This window comes from Centropristis striata, chromosome 17 (assembly GCF_030273125.1).
Source record: "Centropristis striata isolate RG_2023a ecotype Rhode Island chromosome 17, C.striata_1.0, whole genome shotgun sequence".
Lineage (NCBI taxonomy): Eukaryota > Metazoa > Chordata > Actinopteri > Perciformes > Serranidae > Centropristis > Centropristis striata.
In genome coordinates this window covers 20,856,547-20,879,134 of record NC_081533.1, presented here as the reverse complement: position 1 = coordinate 20,879,134, position 22,588 = coordinate 20,856,547, and the positions used below count along the sequence as shown (strand labels likewise).

At 37.9% G+C, this 22,588-nt stretch overlaps 1 protein-coding gene across 7 annotated transcripts in view; it reads left to right on the top strand.

Annotated features, from left to right (window-relative positions):
• Positions 1–22,276, top strand: part of kcnip4a (potassium voltage-gated channel interacting protein 4a) — a 151,414-nt gene extending 129,138 nt beyond the window's left edge. For 6 of the 7 annotated variants that reach the window (XM_059354795.1, XM_059354791.1, XM_059354794.1 and 3 more), the window contains exons 2-8: positions 9,694–9,818; positions 16,638–16,707; positions 17,244–17,314; positions 17,940–18,047; positions 19,537–19,641; positions 19,735–19,797; positions 19,885–22,276. In XM_059354795.1, coding sequence (XP_059210778.1) covers positions 9,694–9,818; positions 16,638–16,707; positions 17,244–17,314; positions 17,940–18,047; positions 19,537–19,641; positions 19,735–19,797; positions 19,885–19,932 — 590 coding nt within the window. In that variant the 3' untranslated portion in view covers positions 19,933–22,276. Of the gene's footprint in view, positions 1–8,491; positions 8,588–9,693; positions 9,819–16,637; positions 16,708–17,243; positions 17,315–17,939; positions 18,048–19,536; positions 19,642–19,734; positions 19,798–19,884 lie in introns of all 7 variants that reach the window. The other variant, XM_059354790.1, reaches the window with a different exon arrangement.
• The last annotated feature ends 312 nt before the right edge of the window (positions 22,277–22,588 follow it).

Sequence of the window (22,588 nt, the reverse complement as noted above, 5' to 3'; positions counted from 1 at the left end):
GTCCTTCTGCACACTGACCCATTAAAATATTTGGCCTAAAAGTGTTCTTCTATCCCCCTGGCTCTTTTTGAATGGCTTAGATTCAATTTGCCCAAAAGGCTTTTGCCTCTGCATTCGTGTAATTGACCATATGGCAAAAATGCTTTCTGTAAATGTTCCATGTGTACACTCTGACTAATACAGAGTTGACCTTTAGAGAGATTGGAATTTTTAAATGCAAAATCGAAAGAGGTATTGACCTGCCTGCAATGTCACCAATCATTAACCTCAAGCTAAATATCATGCAATTTAACAAGCACTTTTTCAAGCTATCGATTATTAATTTTGGCTGTCCGATCCCTGTTTGGTTCCTTTATTGATGGAATGCTATTTCTCTTTAGTTTGAAACACCTCTTTATATTGCTGTTATTATTGAATGCTACAGTTGCAATGAAATAGTTGACTGTTTAATCTTAGTGTAAATCTTGACCTGAAAGAGGCCTAATTTTGTCATTGCACCATCTGTTAAAATATATAGTCGATAGATTAAGGTATTGAGAGGTTAACACCTGGGAATAACTGACCTGGTGTGAGTTCAGTAAACCTTTAGGATTAACCATTAAATAAATCAATTCAGTCAAGTAATCTTACTGTCAGTATCCACTTTGTTATACATTACAATGAAATACTGTCTAAAGTCTAAAAATACTCATAACAAAATGCAAAGAAAAAGCATTCCATCAAAACAGTTTTACTCCTTATTGAACTTATCTTGACTTTATATATTTAATTATACAAGAAACAGCATCAAGTTGATGGATAATCCACTATGGAAAGACATTTTCTTGGTCCAATTTGAGATTCATCTTTCTGGTACCTTCCCAAAATGCACTAATGAATTACTTCAGAACTAGAAACCACTTTGAATGATAACTAAAGAGTCAAATTAAGATGCAGAAAGATGGGAGGGCAGCACTGGTGTCCACTGCCAGATACAATCACTGACAGAAGGGACTTGAAATGTCCTAGAAAACGACTACTGATTATACTCTGCCTCAAGCAATGATAAAAATCAAACTGAAGCCCAACAATTTTAAATTCCAATTTAAATTCCTCTGAGATAATAATTGCTTAAATCCGATTAAAGTCTGAAAGTAACTTTAAACTTTTCTAACTAATGCTGCTTTGTGACTATGTTTACATATTTTGCCCTTAAATGGACAGCAGTAGACACAGTGCAGCCTTGTGATGAACTCGATACCCTGAGATTGGTGGCCGATTGTTTCTTTGTTGTGTTGCCAGGACTTGGAGACGGCTTTAAAAGGAGTGAGCTCATGTTGCGATAACATCAGTATTAAGTTTGGTCCAGGTGTTGTCAGAATGGTGTGAGCCAATTGACGGGAAGCCTCAGAGTATTTGCATTACTTTAAGTGGAAAAACATAATTTGTGTCTCTCAGAAAACACTATATATATATATATTGATGCAACAATATTACACAGTGACATATGTACTGCTTCTATTTATTGTAAAGTTTCACATTATGCTGTTACTTATAAAGAAAAGTCTTGAAACTTGGCACTTTTAAAGGGAAAACTTCAGCCTATGTTCCTGAAAATACTAGCGTAGTAAGTGGTTGCTGATTGTGAATACAATGGTTCCGTGTCCACATGAGCATCTATAGTAATTCAATGGAAAAGGCTTAGTTTGATCGGTCTATATTTTATGTACGTCTATACATCTAAAACTGTATACGTCCAATGACTTTTTTTGATCACAAAGAATACTAATGATGTTGAAGCGCGTTTGAATCAAAGACTTTGTTTTGTCAAACCTCCAGCTATGTAATGTTGCCTCCCTATTGCCATTATTGTTTTATTCTACACACATAATACAGAGTGTACACCTTTGATTTCATATTCTTTTCATATATGTTTTAAACACTGTTAAGAAATGCTTCTTCAATATTAATACTTGTTTTCATCATACATTAATAAGAGCAACACACATCAAATGATTTTTCTTGCAACTATGCAACCAATGAATTAGCAATACAGTAACTGTATAATTAAAGAAAACAAAAGTATAATAGGAATAAAAATAAATACAGTAAAATAAATAAAAGTAAGAATAATAAGGTGGCTAAACAAAAAAAATCAAAAGTCTCAGTGAAGAAATTCAATTACAATCCATCATTTTATCTGTTAGTCTACCCAAATTGAAAAGTGCTGGATCTCAATTTGATACCCAACACCTCTTTAATCTCCTTTTGTACATTCCTCCAGAAATCCAGCAGCTTTGAACAGCTATACAACTATATTTTCTGTGTTAAAATTATGTTCAACTGTTCCTCTTCCAGGGTATGCTTAATGTCTCATCAGCAGATACTGACACTAATCAGGTAAAGGGCTGCTGAACATAAATATATTATAATTGCCAGTATAAATATCATTAAGCTCAATGCACTACTATACAGCAGCCTCACAGAGCAGCTAGCATGGCTGTAAAGCAGTGCTTCTCAGCCAGAGGTCTAGAAACCACCAGGGGTCTTTGAGTTCTGGGGCGTCCATCGTAAAAATAAAAAAAAGGGGGAATAGTTAATTACCACGATTGAATTCACTGTAGAAGTGGGCCCAATGAGAGTCATAAGTGTTCATATTCCAATCATATGTTTCACTTCCTCCTCAGTTGAACCTTCCAACTATAGATTTATGGTCTTAATCATATCAGAGAACCAACATCTTTTCAGATGGAGGTCCTGGAGCACAATATTATTAAATTGGGGTCTGTGACCTAATGTGTATTAATTTTAGGCCCTTGACATGAAAATAGTTATGACCCACTGCTGTTGACTTCATGTGTAAGACCACTAATGCATTGACAATACCAAAATGTATAAAATATTAAAATAAAACTTGTTACATTGGCTATGTTTAACCATAACCAAACCACCCAAATAATTATCATCTTAGTGATGGGCATTGGATGTGTGTCAGCCAATCGGATTTTTTTCCATTCACATAAAATATAACGGGGAAAAATGATGTTACACCAGCCTTGTCTTACACACAACCCCCTCTTTTGTATCAGGTGTAGCTGGGAACACGCAGCTACGGAATTTCACTTTTGCTGGACATTGTGTTACCCACTCGACGCCAGTTGCTTGTTGTGCTAACCTCAGCATTTGTTTCTTATGGTTAAAAGTTCCCGGTTGAAACTCTGCACTTTGGCTCCACATACCTCAGTCTAAGTACCGTGTGGAAGAAACTTTAGCTTTTCATTATTTAGAAGGGTTTTCACATTACCTGTGTGGAAACAGGCCTTTCTTTTCTAACCATGAAGTGAAACTAAGAGAAGTCACCGAGACTCATTCAATTAGACTAAGTCAGGCAATCAAATGTAACTCAGAGCCACTGTACGGGTGTGGTCAAAGCTCTTTTGAAGCTGTATAGCCTCACACGCTGGGTGCTGCCGCCTGTAACACTATCATGTAAACTGTCAGAAGATAAGTTGTGCTCCCTTAGAGTCATGGCCTACTTTTGTGAGCCCCGCCTTCTTGGCGCCACAATAGTAAAGGGACGACAAGGAGCTGGTGCTAAATTGTATAAGTTAAGACCTCGTCTCAGACACACACACAGAAACAGAAACTCTTGAGAAAAGACACCAATATCACCAATATCACACACACAGATGTACAGTAGCTGCACTATTTTAGTCTGATAACATTTGGGAGGAAACACTTGTAACAACGTAGCAGGAGGGAACAAAATGCACAGTCTGTTGAATGCTATCAATGCCTGAAATTAAAACCTATCTTGACCAATTTCACACACATTAAACCCAGATTTCCCCCCATCAAAGATCCATTTAATAATTTTAATTTGAATCTCACACCGAGTAAGGCTCTTACTGTATTAGTTCATCCGTCCATGTGGACCCCCAGGCCATCATTTGCCTCTGTGTAGCACTTACTGTACATACACCCTTAAACCACAACAAAGGAGCAGCAAGCTCAGCAGAAGCGTTCATCAAACTGCGTGCTTCAGCACAAGAATTGACCCAAGATTTATTGATATTAGCCAGCCATTTGTGGTCATCTAAGGACATTTGACTAAGATTTATCAAATATGTATTAGCCTAGTCTTTTCTGGTTCATGGATCCGATTGATTTAGGGCTAGTGAGGTTTTACCCTCCAGCTTGACTTTACCTTTGAGATAGATTACTTGAATCTTGAGAGAGTGTAGCAGTTGAACTATGACTGATTTGTCCGGTCTTATTTTGGGGAGCAATATTCTCAAACTCATTTTTCAGGGTTCAAGTATTTTTGTGGGCTCAATGATGATGAAGAAGATACTGTGCAATAGACCATTTTATGGCCATAGTCTACAAAGTTAGCCTCATTGTCTCCCCTGGTAATTATATTTTGCTGAGGCATTTTTCTGTGTTTATTACTGTTGTAAAGCTAGGGGCTAAAATGGCTAAAGCAGCTAAATTTGTTACTCAGGTGGCTATGAATTGCATTTCTGATGACCTGCCGTTAAAGCAGCAGGCAATAAGCTGCTGACGTCTGCTTGTTTCTTTCAAGGAAGGCAAAAGGCATGACTTTCTGTGTGTGCACGTAATCAGTAAAATGTTTCGACTCTGCAGAAACCTTCATCTTTGCTTGATTTACTTGGTTCTTCAGGACAACAACACCTATGCTTTTTTTTATTGTTTTACAAGCAAAATGGTAACCTTTGACCTTTTTGGGTAAGAGCACCAGAGCACAGCACGAGCCACGCAACATCCTCACACACATACTCAAGCGTCAGATCCATTTTGTCAATAAACTAAAAGGGCAAACATTAATCAGACAGCCATGACTGCATGCTCTTTTCCTGCCTGATTAAGCGCTGTGTCACTCACAATCTGCTTTATTCCACTTTAGAGATCAGTTTTTATTTCCTTCATGTTCCTTTAGCTTTTCACCAGCAGTCATGCTTTCAATTCCATTAGTGATAGCACAGCGTTGGTCGCTTTTTCAAGTCATAAAGTTTGCACGACATTCCAAACATATTAATTTTTCAGGTGCTAAAGAATATAGTGACCATTGTCCTTGAGCTGCAAGCTAGAAAGGCTGCCTCTGTGTGGTACAGTAATGTTTCCAAGTAAAGCCAGCTTGCTGTCAGGCCCAATATCACTTGGTAAGAATAGCAGCATCTGTCTAGTTCAACCTCAGGTGTCTCTCAGGAAGGAAGGTGTGTGTCAGGCAGGTAACAAGAACAGATGAGAGCCTTACTCTGTCTCTTCATCCTCTAAATCGCAAAGTTTTGCACTGTCATTATAGAGGGCAGTATGAACTGGTGTCAACTCAAGCTGACAAGACTCAACAGAATCAACAGCTTTGTTGTGTACCTTGATGCTGGTTATTTGGTACATTGTGCCAGATTGTTCTTAACCATCTGCTCTGTATCACACACTGTGAAGGAGAAAAGGCTGGGACCACATGGGGTTTTAATCTAGCAAACTTTCTTCAGGGGTCCTTGCCAGCTTGGTGAAATGGGTTTTTAAAAAGATTTTGAAATCTTTCCTTAGGTCACCTTAAACTCAGCCATTTATATAAATATGGGTATATTATGAAAGCATTTAACATTGTGCCTTTAAATGAAGTAGAAAGCATATATCACTATTTTAAATATGAAACATCTGTTCAAAATAATAGAACAGCATAGCTAATATCAACAACTGTTGGATGGACTGCCATGACATTTTGTACATGCCTTCACAGTGGCAGGAGGATGAATTGTAATGACGTTTCATCTGGACCAGGGGTTAGCAACCTTAGGCTCAGGTGCCACAACCAATGGCACACTACAAATAAGTTTTTTTCTAAAATGTTGAAGTGCCCTCTCATCTGCATGCCAAATGAGCTCTGGGATAAGGATGGCAGCATTCTTGAATCGCGCTCATATTTCAGTTTGTTTCACTTTATTCTCCCTTTTCGACATTTTCTGTAATTGCAACATTTTGCAACTGGGGGGATGTCATGTATAGCAGTTGTAATGGACACTGCATATAATTTGTAACCACAGGTAAAAACAAGTACAACTATTTGTTAAGTTATTCCTGATGAATAAGATTGATGGAAAGTTGGTACGGTTAATGATTTCAACTCTGATTTGATGACCTTTTAGTACCTTCAAAAGTACCAGATGGACTAATTACCCGGTACTTTTACTGGGACCCACAGGTGGGAACCAGTGGCCTATATGAATGCAATAAATTGGCTAAATAAAACAACAGATCTGTTAGAGATTTAAGTTTTGATGTAGTGTCTTAATTAAACTTAGTGTTAACCTTAATGTTGATATGGCACACTGATTAACAAGAAAATGTAAAAATGGCCTTCAATATCAAACAGGTTGCTGACCCCTGTCGTAGACCCATCAGTAGCTTTTTATTGGTTCAGTACTTGGCTTTAAGACCACATAGCTGCAAAACTAACCACATTCCCATCACTTTCAATTGTACTTATACCTTGATTGTTTGCTTTTACTCTTCCTGTAAGTCGCTTTGGATAAAAGCGTCTGCTAAATGACTAAATGTAAATGTAAATGTACTTGCTAATTAGCAGTTGTTAGTACTTTGGCTGCATTATTTGAGGGAAAACAAGTCTATTTGGGATTACTTTTGACTGATATTGTAATTGCAATTAATTGACATTGGAGGGAAAATTCACAGTTATCTGTGTGGCTTACTACAGGTAGACTGACGTACACTCTCATCACAACAACCTTTGTCAGCTAATGTTTTTCTCCTGCCCTGTAGTTTTACACTCAGTCATTCTTCTGCCCACAGAACCATTTTCCATTGGACCTCCATGATGTTGCTACACCATGTTGCAGATTTATGAAACAATTTTCACAGCCTCTATTCAATAATGTATTTACTACCCATACATCCCTTTATAGCTCAGGTTTGTAGGGGCTTGACTAGTGCTGCCTCTGCAAGATGTTTTACCTGTAAATTAAATTAATTAGGTGTTGCTGTCACTGACGAATGGATTGCAGCACACGAGAGCACGTCCAATGCCCACTGCTGCCATCAAACCTCACACTAAATTTTTCAGAATAGCCAAGAGCAGGACAGGAAATGGGCTTGTGTGCTTTTAGGCAAGGTTGTGAACATATTGCTTCATCACTTTCATACACAGAGAGGTGCTGCATAGAACATAAGAGTTCTATGCATGTTGTGGTCAAATCAATTCAAACTTTAAACTGACAGGAGGACAAATTCTCTCAAGGAACACGCAGGGCTATGTGTGAAAAGAGCTGACACCTAATGGGATGTTATATTACACCCTGACGTGAGGTCCAAGTCTCCATATCACATTCAGAGCCCGTCTTTTAGCCTAATGACCTACAATGTGTTGGGAGACTTGTTAATAAGTAATGTAACCCAGTGAACTAGTTGCTTGTGACTTGCAGTGATGCCATTTTTAGGCAGCTTTGAACTTGAATTACTCTTTAGCCTGAAGCACCCCTGTGCCCATGTACAGTTCACAGAGCCTCTAGCATCGCTGTAGTAAAAGTCTACAGCCAGATATCAGCTGCTGACATTTTAACATTTAACTTGACATGATTACAAAAACAGCAGCAAAGTAATGCAAAAGCCTACAGCACATGTGCTACATGTGTTTTAATACTTCATATCCATTACAAAGCAGTTGTTTGTGCTTGTGTTGAGGTTTCTGTGCTTGTTAAATTTACTGCTAGTACGTCTCATTATATAACCAGAGCACAGACCTACGCCAAGGCCAATGGTGCATTCATGTGCTCATCCAATCCCATTGGAGTTACCGAGTTGGAAATCATTCTTTTGACTATGGTGTTCATGATTTTAGTCATAATGTGGAAAAAACATGGATGCAACACCAAAGATGTGTCATATTTTATTGCTCAGAGTGTTTAAACAACACGTTGATAGCAGTTTCCAGTATTTGTGCGACAACAAAGAGCAAAAGGAACAAATCAGGCGAGCCAGGAAATTTTCCCAGTCTGGCACTAATTATTCCGATTACTCTGACACAACACGAATGCAACACAAATGCCCTATTTCGCAATGTTAACAAAAGTGAAACATCTTTTTGAATAAGATCCACTCCCATATTTAATGGGTTTTTCTTTGGCACATGCTACATCCTTCCACTTTCATCAAAATCAGGGCTATAGTTTTTCTGTAATCCTGTTGACAAATAGACAAACAAACCGAGCCAAAAACATGAACTCTTTGGCAGACCTAACTATCTTTTATTTTAAGTCTACCAAATTTAAAAAGTCATCACTCGTTACTTTTGGAAGCTGCAGCTTTCAACCTACCCAATGCAAGATATTATGTTGTTGTCCTGAAGAACCAACTATGAAGGAGCCTCTGCCTGATGATATATAGTGGACCCTCGCCTCTTGCATGTCAAGTTTCCACCAATGTACCGAGGCTATTGGGTAACCGTAATACCTAATGCTGTACTTCTCAGGTTACCCTCAGATTGTCCACAAGCGCGGAGTGAGAGCTCGACTCATGAGGCTTTTCCCATGCTCCACAGTCAAAAAGGCTTCCTCCAGTAATCAAAGCAAGTGGCTCTTCCAAGGCTTTCTCTTTGTCTCTCTTTGTCATGGTTTTGTTTTATTGTTGTCTAAGACGCCTTTCTGTGGCTTTTCCTGGTATGGAGGTTGGAGAACACTCGATTTATGCTTTAGTCACACATGATTGCTAGAGCTGGTGTTCAGCTACAACATTCATCTTTTGGAATATTTTTTCACATTTTGGTTTTACCATTGCATCAGTGAAAATAATTATTGTTGAATGTGTGATTTGATGTGATATTTATATGAAGATTATTTCAACTGTTTAGTCAAGATTTCCCCAAAGCCTGTTTGTTGTTAAAATGTTCCCAATGTCATTAATTGTGTCACAACTGACAAAATATATTGCATTTTGCAGAAATCATCACTTCCAGACTCATATGATAATAGGAATATGATCAAGCAGCTATTTTATTTGCCTACATCAGTTAACATCACCGACAGATACAAAGCAATAGCTACATCTCAGCAGGTTAATTGTGGTCGGTTAGAAGACTTGGCCTTTTGGCTGTGGGCCACAATAGTACCCTTGAAGCTAATGAGGCATTTAGACACTGTGTCACACTTCAGGTATATAAGAGAGGCCCTGCGCCAACAAGACAAGTCAAACGCTGTGCTGCGAGGACAGTGCCGTCGGTGACAGGGTCCAGACAGCATCTGCCATCATTACAGGCCCATTAAAAAGTTTCACAGGGTTCATGAAGAGGCTCCCTGCCACAAGGACTTTGTTCTGGGGGCTCAATAACACTAATTATCTCTGCTGTTGTGTTTGGTGTAGAGAAGAAAAGGGCATTCCGATTTTTGTTCGGTTTTGTGAAGTAACATTTGCAAATAAAAGGATCCGGAGAAAAGGGGAAGAAATGGAATTACTTTCATGGATTTTCTTTGTTGTCAAGAAGGTTAAAGATTTTGTGGCCGTTTAATGCCAAAATGTGACATTTTGGATGGAAGAGTTGCAAAAGTCTATATTCATTTGCTTAGCTGTTGCTGATATTAGAAAGAATAATGGGATATCTCAAAGCCAGAGTCTTGTTAATTTGCAAAGGCTCACCAGCATCTGTTCACATCTGACCTTCTTCCTCTTCCTCTCCAGACAGCGTTGAAGATGAGCTTGAGCTATCCACAGTTCGCCATCGCCCCGAGGGCCTCGAACAGCTGGAAGCCCAGACACGTTTCAACCGCAAGGAGCTACAGATCCTCTACCGCGGCTTCAAAAATGTAAGTGACAGGGCTGCCATGCATCCTCAACGTCATTCATAATGTACAGCTCAGTGGGCTTTGTTCTCTTTGACATCACAAAACATGTTTTCCTTTGATTTGATTTGATTTTTTTATTTTCTTATACCCTAAGTAACTGAAAGGGGTGTTGAAGTTTCGACTGGTCCCCTTCCTTCTATAGTTCTCAACACCATTCAGTATCCACTTTGCTTATGTAGCAATAAAATAATAAGCATCTGAAGAAAGGTAATTTGCTGAATCACCTACATCGTACTCTAAATGTTATCATGTCCAGTTGTGCTTACCACGGAAAATGAAATTTTCTCTACATTGTTCACTGTGCCAATGATAATTAGGTCATATCTTCAACACACTGTGGAAGATTACTGATGAGTAATCAGGTCAAAGTCCTCCAGAGCGGCCCGTATAAAACTACCTCACTTCATTGTCACCTCTGGTGTGAGGCATAATGAGATGACCCAGAATTAACTCAACCCAAATTGTCTGGCAATGAAAGAGAGGAGGAAAGCGAGAGTCCTGTGATAGAGGAATTCCCATGAGGCATCAGTTTCCTGTTGAGCCTGCAGTGTGCTCCAGCCAAGTCCCTGCAAAGCAAAGCCTGCCCATTAGTCCACTTCCACTTGAGACAGAGTAAGAGGTAAGAAGTGTACTAATGAGGCCTTTAATTTGAGCTGCACACTCTGCCTGGCTTCTTCTAATGCTGAGGGAGAGAATCTTGCGTATGTTTATCGACACCCTTGTAAGAGGATTTTTTTTTTTCAATTATTTTATTTTTAGACACTCTTGTGGCATCACTCTAGGGGTGGCAATGTAAGCTGATTGGTTGGGCAGTTGGTCCAACACTTAAGTGCCTGAAATATTAAAAAAATTGAATGGGTCGCCGTGAAATTTTGTACAGAACAAACGGCGACTTTCACCCAGGAGAAAAATAAAAAGTAAAATACTTTTACGTAACTTCCCTGGCTAACGTCACCATCCTAACTTCTTCACTTCCAGCATTAACATACATTTATTTACTTTATAAACTGTCTTTTATAACGCCTTACCAGGAAGTTTTTTGCCCTTAACTAAGGTCAGTCATTTTGTCGCCTAAATTCACAGAAACTGCAGCCTTTTTTTACAACCACTAACCGTATGTGTATGTATAATAAAATTTGTGCTATTTTTAGACCGCTGTGCAGTACCGTGAGCCAGGAAACGCTCATTTTGACAAATGCACTTGTGGGTCGTAATGGGTGGTATTGACAAACTGTCTATTCTGTCTAGTCTGATCATTTTTGGAATAAGATGTATTGTCACTAATGGAATGAGTTTCAATTCAATTTTGTGCACACATTTAGGTTGAATTGTAATAACTTTGATGATTTGGTGTTTTTATCGAGAGCCACCATCAGGTCAAAATTTCAGTGGATCAATCCTTTCATTTATAAAAAAATATATTTGAAAAGCTTTAGATGAACCTCCTTTTCATTTTTCTTCACACTCATCGCTGCTGTGTAATTAGACACTGAATTAGACCAAGGGAAAGAGTCATGACACTTAAATTACAGCTACTAAATAGCTTTTGTCCATCACTGCATCCAAAGTGTAGCTCATTTTTTAACTTCCAGGGTCAAACAGCTCATCTGTCTTGCCCCAACCCTGGTGACATTGGCAGAGCTTTTAAGGCCAGCCAGACTAATAGAAGCTGGCATGGTTCCCGTGATGAGAAATCGGCCCTTTGTCCTTGTTGTCCAGGGTTTCGAGGCAAATCAAATGCCTGTGGGTGGCAGGGTGAGGTCATTTGTCTTGACAACAAACTTTACCAGTCAATTCCTTATAGTGCAGATTGTTAAAGTTGGGCTTTGTTTTAGATCCAGCAATATGTCCATTAGGGACCAAAAACAAGACCTCTAGGTCTGGATCTTGCTCTGAAGGTGGAATCGAACAGAGGTCACCTTATATGAGAGAATCTATTTTTTCATAAATTCCTTGACAACAGGAAATAACACAATATTGTCCTCACGTCTGGCTTAATCTGCTGGGCTTTCATAGTTCACAGGCCGGGGCACTGCCTTGGGCATTAGATTAAGATCTCACAGTTTCTATTCCATCAGCGATCATGCCACTGTTCACAGGTTTATTTCATTCCCCACACCGATTATTGCCGCATCGCTTCACAAGTCTCAGAAAGGGATTTCATGCCTGGCCAGTTTTGCATTTCACAGATTGTATTTGTTATTTTATTATCACGGATGAGCTAATTTTACAAGCATATCAAATGAATACAAACACATTTTTTGACCTCTCATGCCATCTAATGAGATTGGCAAAGAAAAATGGGGAAAATACAACCGCAAGTTGAAAACATACTTTTTTTTAATCTTTTCACACAAGATGCAACTTTTATTATCATTATGTTGCGTGTAATGCGGGGTGACTTAGTTATAAAAGTATCACTGTAAGTAGAAAATAAAGCAAGTTTAAAATGACAATTCCATAAGGTGCTTAGCTAAATTTCATAAATTATAAATGTAAAATATCCAAATGTAAATGATATTATGTCCTCAATGGGGTAATTTATTCTCCTGCCAGTGCTTCACTGATGCAGAGAAAAATGCATTAAAAGAAAACAGCTTTTCAAACTGCTCACTATGAAAGAAAGAACAGTGTGTGAATGAGGTCCTGACTTTAAGCTTAGCAACATCAAAGTTTATCCTGACGGGACCTTAAGGCAGTTCAGGCATTAAGTGAGTCTAACTATTTCACTGAACTTTAAATTGAATTGCAGAAGCAGTGTGTTGTACGTGATGATAACTAGATAACACACTGGCTTCAGTCTCAATCGAAAAAACTGCCTCCTTGCCAGTGTCATCACGAGTCTGAGAAGAGATGATAAAATATAATCAGATGAATTCTGTCAGTGTGAGACACGGTTCAACAGTCACAAAGTTTTACTGACTTTTAATTTTCCTTCAGGTTTGTGAGGAGGAGTTACAGAGGTTAGAAGAAGAAGCTAATTTGGAACAGAGCCATTTGTATATTACTGTCCCACTTAATCAGTGTGTTATTAGTGTTGACAGCAGTAATTGCCCATCTGTGTACAATCACACACACATACACACACAAGCTTCCACACTACAAGCAACGTTAAATTACATGTTTGAGAAACTTCCCGCTCCTCACTTTAAGTACTTAATTACATGACACTGCCTTGCACTGCTTCAACAAAAGGTTGACTGTTGACAACCTGTTCACTGCAGTATTGTGGAACATAAACAATGCTCTAATTAAAAGAAGCTCGACTAAACAGAAAAGCAATACTTTCCGTGTCAAATGTACAAAGCTGCTGTGTTGCAACTTTGCTTTTAGAGTGGATATGTTTGATGTTTAAAGTTTTCTCCCAATGCTGAGCATCTTTGCAGTCTGCTGGAATAGGATTTAGAACAAAGTTTAGTCAACTTAGATAGAGATAAAAAAAAAAAATTAGATGCATAATACTCTCATAGGAAGCTACAGCTAGGAGAGGGTTAATTAATTGTTTGATTGATATTCATTTTCACACATCCTTGGATGATTAGTCAACCAAGAGGTTAGCACATGAGAACATAATGCAACACTAATTTCCAATGTGGACCTGAGTGTTAAGACAATACATCTCCATACATTCAGTCACTGCATCTGGCCAAGAAATATTCCAGCATGCAAGCACACTGAACTGAGGTTCAGTTCTGCAGGGATTATATATATATTTTTGTCAGCTACCCCTGGATAAAAAGCTGACATTTTACAAAAGTTATTTTCCAGTAATAAGCCAATTAGCATTACATTTGTATACCAAAGTTTCACATTGAATTTTGGATTATTGCAGAAAAAAAGCTCTGAGGCCAACAAAGGTTTTTGATAATTATATGTTTTGTTTAGAAAGATACTGTTCACAAATGAACATCCTTTTTATGATTTTTGAATTAAACACACAATCACCAGAAATATAAAACTAATATTAGTCTATAAGCAAACTACATCACAGTCAAAGAGCTTCAACAACCACTGATATGACAATGACTTTTAATGGTCCCAACAACCTCTGTAGTCTAGTTTAGTGAAGACAAGTGGGCTTTTTGCAGATGTATTCTATGCTGTAGAACAAAATATGATAATATGTTGTGTTAACAGACCACAGATCTAACTTTATACATCTAACCAAAAACCCATTTTAAAAAAATCTATTGACGCCAAGACCAGGGACCAGAATTACAAAATTACAAACTAATTTTCAGGTTTTAGGATCCTGTAGTACTCTGTTAGCAAATGCTATCATGCTATCATCATAACATCATACTGGCTAAACATAAACAAAGCAAGTGTTGACCTATATTCCCTTAAAGTTTGCTATGTTTTGCACAATGATATTCCCCGGAAAAAAAGTCAAGGTTTTAAGCTTGGACAGTTTAATCGATTCACAAACGATAATTCCAATGCTCTTCAGTCTGTCTTCACATGCTGCATCATTCAGACTGAAACACTATTAACCTGAGCAGCACTCAGAATTTATTAAATCAGGTCGCAGACTGCCAAACTCCAATTTGGAGACAGACTTGTGCTCATTCTGTCTCTTTAACTTCCCCCAAATTCTTGACCCCACCTCACCCCACAAGATATGTATCTGGGTCTGTGAGACAACAAAAGAAGAGTGTCTGGGGATTCATGCAGACAACCTCGCAGCATCCTCTTAGCTCCAAACACAAGGCGGCTGTTTGAAGTGAGACTGCAAGGTTTCATCTTGATATTTTCACCCCCACAGTTCTGTTTCCTAACAGTGCTGATCAAACATGGTCACAGGAAGGAGGAAACCAAGTCTGCCCTGTTATTCTTACTAGGATGCTCACACTGACAAAATAATGTCTCTCACATTATATCATCCCAGTGAAATGGAGCACATCATCACTCTCAACTTTCACACAAAAAACAAATAGATAGGCATAAACATTTACATTTTCAGATAAATATAAATAAATTGTAGTGTACAGGTATATTTCACTCTTTCTTTATTTTCTGTCTGTTCTTTCTGTTGAAATTGTATCCGAGAGGTGTTCATGTTATTGCATCCATCCCATATACAGTTCCTTATCTTTGATTTCCTGCAACAACTTCCACTATAGTTGTGGTTTATTTTCTTCTTTAGAAAACCCAGAGACGTGTCTATATAGGTGGAGCATTTCCTCTGTTTCAAAAATTCAATATCCTGCCACAGTGTGCAGCCTCACACTAAGCAGAAATTGAACCTGCAAAACTAGCTGCCTTTATTGCCATGCTGCCCTGAGCAAGGTTATCCTTCGTCTTTGGTTTGCCTGCTTTTCTTTTCAAAGACACAAAAGCATTTTTTCCTGGAGGTGTTATGTAAGATTATTTAGTCTTGTACTGAATGCCACCAGGCAACCACAGGTGGGTAACACTGAATGACTGTGGACAACTTGTCTATTGGGGCTTGGATGGTTTGCTGTTTGAATACAACCAAATTGAACGTATCTATTACAGGCTGACTGAGAAACTGTCAAGGTTTAGTAAGAAAAATGAAAAGTTGCCCTCCTAAATGCATTGTTCCTCAATAGGCAGTTGAATAAGAAAATCCAGGGATGAAGCATACAGTCTATGGGATGAAGGCACAATATTTTAATTAACTTGAAGTAAAAGAGTAATTTCACATTAAACTTAAAGATAGTGTTTCCCCATAGACTGTATAAAAGAAGTGGATGTAGCGACTGTGACGTCATCCATTGCTTTGTGGACGAGCAGATTGAATTTAGCATTTTGGCTGTTGCCTGTGACCATTTTTGGATGAAAAGGTGGAGCTGGGTCGGAGGACAACACTAGCGCTATCAGTAGCACCAACTAGCTAACTTGGTTAGCAAGGTACTTCTGTAATTCAAAAAATCCTAAAGTGTCTTTTAGTAAAAACCAAATGTTGAGCAAAACATTTTAAGTGTTTGAAATAAACTGTAAAAGGGTCAAATTCAACATGGACAACACCCCAATAATAAGCTCATGGCTAGTTCAATGTACACAGTGACATGGATACACATTGCTATAGCTAATTTACAAAACCAGTAACATGCTGTTGAAGAAGACTTGAACTGATGTTTGAGACCATACATTTTTAGTAAAATATCAACTGAGGTATTGAAATAAATAAAGTGAGAAGTAGTGTAATTTTCATACAATCTGACAAGCGGAGTCGCCCCCTGCTGGCCATTAGAAAGAATGCAGATTGAAAGCATTCTACATTGTGGCTGCCCCTTGTGTTTCAACGCCCTCTCTTTTTGAAAGCTGCAGGCTGTTGCCCCCAACAGTGATGTCACAGTGTACTCGACACGCCCTGAAGTACACTTCTACATCACACATCACTTTCAAACATTTAACCACTAGAGGTTCGCAAAAATAAAAATTTCAGCTGCTGTTAAGTTGGTCTTTAATATTAAATATTGTCATTTACTTCAATAAATAATACTTTTAATGAGGTATGGTCTGGCCACATTGGAAGACTAGTTTAAATGTATAAAATCCACTTTAGAAGTGTTTTAGGGAATAGAAAAATGAGCTATTTTTCCACAAAAAAAGAAAAAAGGGACTTGTCATAAGATGCTCAGTGGTCAAACTTTTTAATTAGGAAGTTGTTTGCACTCTGTAGGTTTCAGTGAGTTGTATATTGGACCCTGATTGGCACATCATAAACACAGATCTGAGACAAGGATTTTAATATAGGAGGGAGTCTTCAATGTAAATGCTGACTGACCTGTGTAATTCCATTTTGTCTTCCAGGAATGCCCCAGTGGAGTCGTCAACGAAGACACTTTTAAAGACATCTACGCACAGTTTTTTCCACAAGGAGGTTTGTGTCATGTGAGCCCACTGCTTTGTTTTTGCAGATTGTGTTACTGCTTCTTATCTCCTTTGTGTGCCGGACTGACAAATTGCCTCTCACTCGTGTTTGGAAAAATTGCACCAAAGTCCAGATTACTTTAAGTTAAACCTCCTTCCAAGGAAATGTAAGAGAGAGGGGGAGGAAGTAGTTTGTTTGTATTCATGCAGGCTGGAGTGGCTCACTGTTTGCTCTCATCATTATGCGAAGATTCCACACATATCACAAGAGAGAAAACATTAGGAGGCTTTGATATATCTGATCAGAGGAAAGAAAGGCAGACCAGTATATATAATGGCTTACCATTGATGAAACAATGATAAAACTCTTAGCTCTAAGCATATTTTTCTTCTTCTCTCTCATAATGGAAGAAAATACATTCTGATTCTTTGAAGCGACTAAACTTCTCTTTGAACTTTTTTTTCTTGTTTGCAGTCAGTGTTTCTGTTGAGTGAGCTGTAATCACGGCAGATGTTTTTTTGATTCCATGATTGTTCTCTCCGTAGATGCTTCAACATACGCGCATTTCCTGTTCAATGCATTTGACACAGACCACAATGGCTCTGTGAGTTTTGAGGTAAGTCAAGTATTGTCATATTTCTATATCTACACTCTTCATTATTAATGAGTCGTGTACTGTATGTGTGTTGTGTGTGTTTTTAAACAATTTAACAACACTTGTCTTTCACTGACATCTCCTCCAAAACTACATAAAACATTTTTCAGCAATTTTTACAGGAAGGCTTTACACTGGGGCATTATGTAAACTGCAACCTCAATAGATTTAAATTAGCCTGAGCAAGTTTACTTGAGATGCTACCAACACGTGATTAATATTCATGAAGGGCACATATTTGCTTATTAGGACAGGAAAGCTGTCATGATGCAAAACTAAGTCTAACGTGCAGTCCATTCCAAACAAAAGTACAGGAATTCACAGATTATGAAACAGTGAATAACTTGGATAATGTCTGCATGCTTTACATTTCATTATTTGCTTCTACTTGATACCTGATGTAAGGTCCTTGGAGAAATATTCATGAGTGAAATACTACCAACATTAAATGTGCATGGTGAATATTGTTACTTCATGTTTCTGTTTATCTGCTAGGTCCTCGAGTTCTTGTTGTTAAAAAAAAAAAGCTACTTTTTGAATGTGTATATTTTATACAGTTCTCAGTGAAGTTTTTTTTTTATTGCAGGATTTTGTTATGGGCCTTTCTATCCTCCTGCGAGGCACAATCCAGGAAAAACTCAACTGGGCTTTCAACTTGTATGATATCAATAAAGATGGCTATATCACTAAAGAGGTATGTCCCTTTATTTAAAGCATCAACCGTGTATCACAGAAATACCCAAACATCCATCTTTATCTGAAGTTTCAAGGCAAGAAGAGGCAGTCCGTCATCAGGACACTGACTGTTTATCTCAGTTACAATGTTTGCATGTTTACATTAGATTATCAGCACTAAAATCAACATACAGACCGATGACCGTTTTTCAGGTTTTTAGGTATTTGGTTATAAATGACAAGTGAACATTTTGAGCTGGTAATAGCCCTGCATGGAAAGTTATTACAATTCATCCTGAGGTGGACATGAACACCTGCACCAAATTTAACTGAAATCCATCCAATAGCTGGGGAGACATTTAACTCAAAAGCATAAATGTGCGAGGAAGTAATCAGTCATGAGAATCCATCCTCTTTGGATCGTAAATGTCTGTACAAAATGTAATGGCAATCCATCAAAGAATAATTGAGATATTCCAGTCTAAAGTTGTGGAGCAAGCAACAGCTATTACCATCCTGAGAATCCTGAAGGTAGACATGTGGGGTATGCCAATATTAAAAAGGTTTTAGGAGCCTTCTGTTGTAGAGATTTATTTTATTGTTTTTGTATATTAAATTGACCTCTACTCAAGTTAAACTGAAGAATTCAATGTTTGTTTCAAGCTGTCCCCAGCTTGGTCTAAACAAGGCTGTCAAACAAGGCTGTCTCTCTCAAACGATTTTGCATTAAATACAATGCCAGGGGAAAGGTGCTCCAGAAATAACTCTGACATCACATACCTGTCTTTCTCTGGATGTGATGGAATGGTTAATTGTCCTTGATCAAGTTAATTCAGAAAATATATCAATGTGAGCCATCAGAGTCTCTTCAATGTTTTCACTGTCTGAGTCTCGCATCTGCAATCTCCACAACAAATTCTTTGGATGTTTTCAAAGTGAATTCACAACACTCGTCTTAATTGGATTTCTACAGCAGTTTGCAACACGAGGGCTGTTTACGGCCAGATCTGGGCGTTGGTATAATTGTTTTACACTAGCCAACGAGCCTACAGTTTGCAAGCCTGGGGTAGAGATGCGTAGGCAAAATAAAAGCCTACATTTCACACACCTACTTTTAAACATTGTTGAAAGACTTGGATTTGAATAGATTTTACGTTGTATGCATGTAAACAGACATATTATTGGAATATTCAAAATATACATATCCATTAGTCATGTAAGCAGCTTAATAGGAATATTGTCTTTTTCAGAATAAAGGCAAACACTGGAATATTTTGTGCATGTAAATGTAGTGAGTCCCTGTCCCTTGATAATTGACACACCCTAATATGTCCTCTCTGTAATCCTTTAAATCTTTAAACACCACAAATAATATGCAATATCTCTTAATGTGTCATAGTAGCAGCAGAAATCTGTACAGATATCTCAAGCACACGTTATCTGCATGGGTAATAGATTTTTTGTGTGTGTAATTTATGTGAACTGACCCTTTTCTGTGTGTCACACAGGAAATGCTAGACATCATGAAGGCCATCTACGACATGATGGGAAAATGCACATATCCTGTCCTCAAAGAGGAGACGCCTCGTCAGCATGTAGAAGTATTCTTTCAGGCAAGTGTGTTGTTGGCAGCACTCACCGCACTGTAAACGCCACTCACAGTAGAGAGGCTGTTTCTCATCTTTCCTTCTCTCCGTCTCCAACAGAAGATGGATAAGAATAAAGACGGAGTGGTAACCATCGACGAGTTCATCGACTGCTGCCAAAATGTAAGCTGGATATCCCGACACATCTCTTTCACCACTACTGTTGGCACGCTTACATTCTCTCATTACATTGTTTCTTTTTGTGCGCAGGATGAAAACATCATGCGATCAATGCACCTCTTTGAAAATGTTCTTTAACTTTTGGCTGGCTATGGAGGCTTTGGAAGAGAACATCGTCTTTAGCTTGGCCCAATAACTGACTGGGACTCATACTGTGTACAGTGTGCTATGCAGACTTTTGATCATAGATAAAATATTGTTCATTACTGTGGGCCACAAGTAGGAGTAGGCAATATGGTGAGAACACTCTGGAATGAGTTGCCTTTTGAACATTTTGTTCAATAAATTGATGATTATATAAAAATGAATAGAAAATTCAAGGTTGATTTCCACCATTTGTCTCTGGAGTGTCTTTCTATTTGCTTTACACAAGTAGTGCAAACTGTGTTAGCCTCCAACATTATAAACACACAGAAAAGGAGAGATTTGTGATGAAATGGTTAAGATGGAATGCTTCTCTCGCTGTTGCAGCCTTGACTTGTTTTATTTACTGCCAAGTGAAATCACTGTGACTTTTTACAGCTTAAAAAACTGAACAAATAATCTGAGTATCTGTTTTTACATTCCAGACTGGCTCTCACTTCCAGAGTGTTCTTACCCCGACTTAGTTAATCATTGTGGTCTGTCTTTTTGCTCTTTCAAGGAAGCATTTAGAGAAAAAACATACATTGTACCATTTTAAAGTGTATATACTATAGATAAATCATTAGATAAGAACTCTATGAGAAACTGTTCATGTTTACTTGCCAACTAGAATGAGACAACACAAGGATTGTATTGATGTCAAAATCGGACCATAATATCGATGGTTTGTCTACAGAAGCACACAGGTAGCTATATTTACCATGAGTATAACATTAGACGATGGTGTGTTTTGTCATAAGATAAATGCTGCTTTCAGTGTATTTCATTTAACCCTATGTATGTTAATTCCCTGTAAAGTAAACCATCTATCTGTTTTTATTTTGACGCACTGTTTAGGAGTTTACACTAAAAGCAGTGTTTGGGGTTATTTATATGGTGTTATATCATTGTACAAAACATTGTCGGTTGTACAGTATTAAATGAAAGTTTGCTTTCGGGTGAAATTCAGGTCTTTAGATTTGTTCATATAATTCACTGTTTTTATCAGAAGGGGCAGCGGGGTTTGGTTGTTGAAAAAAAAACACTATCTTTGTATTATATGCATCATTTTTGGGTCATCTGCTTAAACGCTTCCTGCTGTTTTCCTCCTCTTCATCCTGTGGGCCCAAGTCCAGCTGCCCACGCCTATCAGCCTGATACAGAGGTACCTGCTGTCTGTGATTAAACCATTGCTTGGTCCCAAATGTGAGCAAACACAAGGCATGCTGGATCAAAGTGTCACTTCCTATTGCTCGTTGGAAACTACTGGATCACTGAGAGAAGTGACTGGACATTATGTATGTAAGTTACTGGGTGTTTCAATCTGACTTTTTCTTCTTTTTTTTCCACAATGACTTGGATATTGGATACAGGAAGTATCTATCAAACCAGCCGGAAATCTGATAAACACTTGAGAATTGGTGTTTGCGGCATTTGACAGCTTATCATGTTGTTTTTCATTCAAAGTGTTCATAAAGTATGTTGCTACACTCTCCTCAGTGAGGCATGTTAGTCATTCATTAAAAAAAACAAGGCACATTGTTATTGGAGATAATGTGTATATTTTCATCAAGAAATTGCCATTTTTCCTTGATTTGTGTTCCTTACTGTTTCTCTAAATCTTTGTTTGCTTGACAGCTCAGTTAATATTCTCAGAAATGTGATGATGGAAAGTAACTGATAGAATGTTAAACAAATGCTTGCTTACAACACTTATCTACAGTAAATCCCAGTGGATAGAGGCGTGGTCTTTTTGAAAATAATTAAGCATTTCTACTCCTGTAAATAATATCCAAACTCAGCTATCAATGACAAAAGTGAAATAAATTATCATAATAATCTAACTTTCAAAAGTGTGTTAAATGACTAAGTACACATTAAAGGCCAAAAAATATGTTTGCTTGTGGTTAAAGAAACCACTTTAGTGTGCTGTAATACTGTTGTTTAGGAAAGTAGAGGGAAATGTCTGATCTGTACACATTAAAGGGATAGTTAGGATTTTTTAAATCAGAGTTTATATGAGGTACTTATCCATTGTCAGTGTTTAATACCAGTATATTTGATGGCGGTCGGCACTGCCCCAGTTTGGAGATAGATATCCATCTAACCAGACTCCTTTGACGAAAACTGTAATTTTACCTTTCAGAAGGTGTAAGTTACTCCTCATTTGATTAGTTTGTTTTACTTTTCTTGTTTTAACCTTTAATAGGGCACTCATTGAAATACTTGCAAATTCCAAATTTCAACCCTAGAGAATATTGGAGGATATTACATACAGCCAGAATGTGTAAAAAAACAACAACATATGGACCCGGGGGAGGGGGGGTCACATTTTGAGGAAAAAGTTACAAATTTATGAGAAAAAAAATGTGCAGATTTAAGAGATTTTAAATGGTGAATCTGCAAGAAAAAAGTTGGTTTTTTTTACTTTTTTTCTCGTAAATCTGTTACTTTTTCGCACAGATTTGCCACTTTAAATATCTTGAATCTGCAACTTTTTTTCTTGTATATTTGCCACTTTGATCTAGTAACGTAGCCTGATCTTTGCTGATTAGCTGGAAGAAATCCATGTGGTTCTACGACCAAACAGAGAGACATGGGGACCTCATTT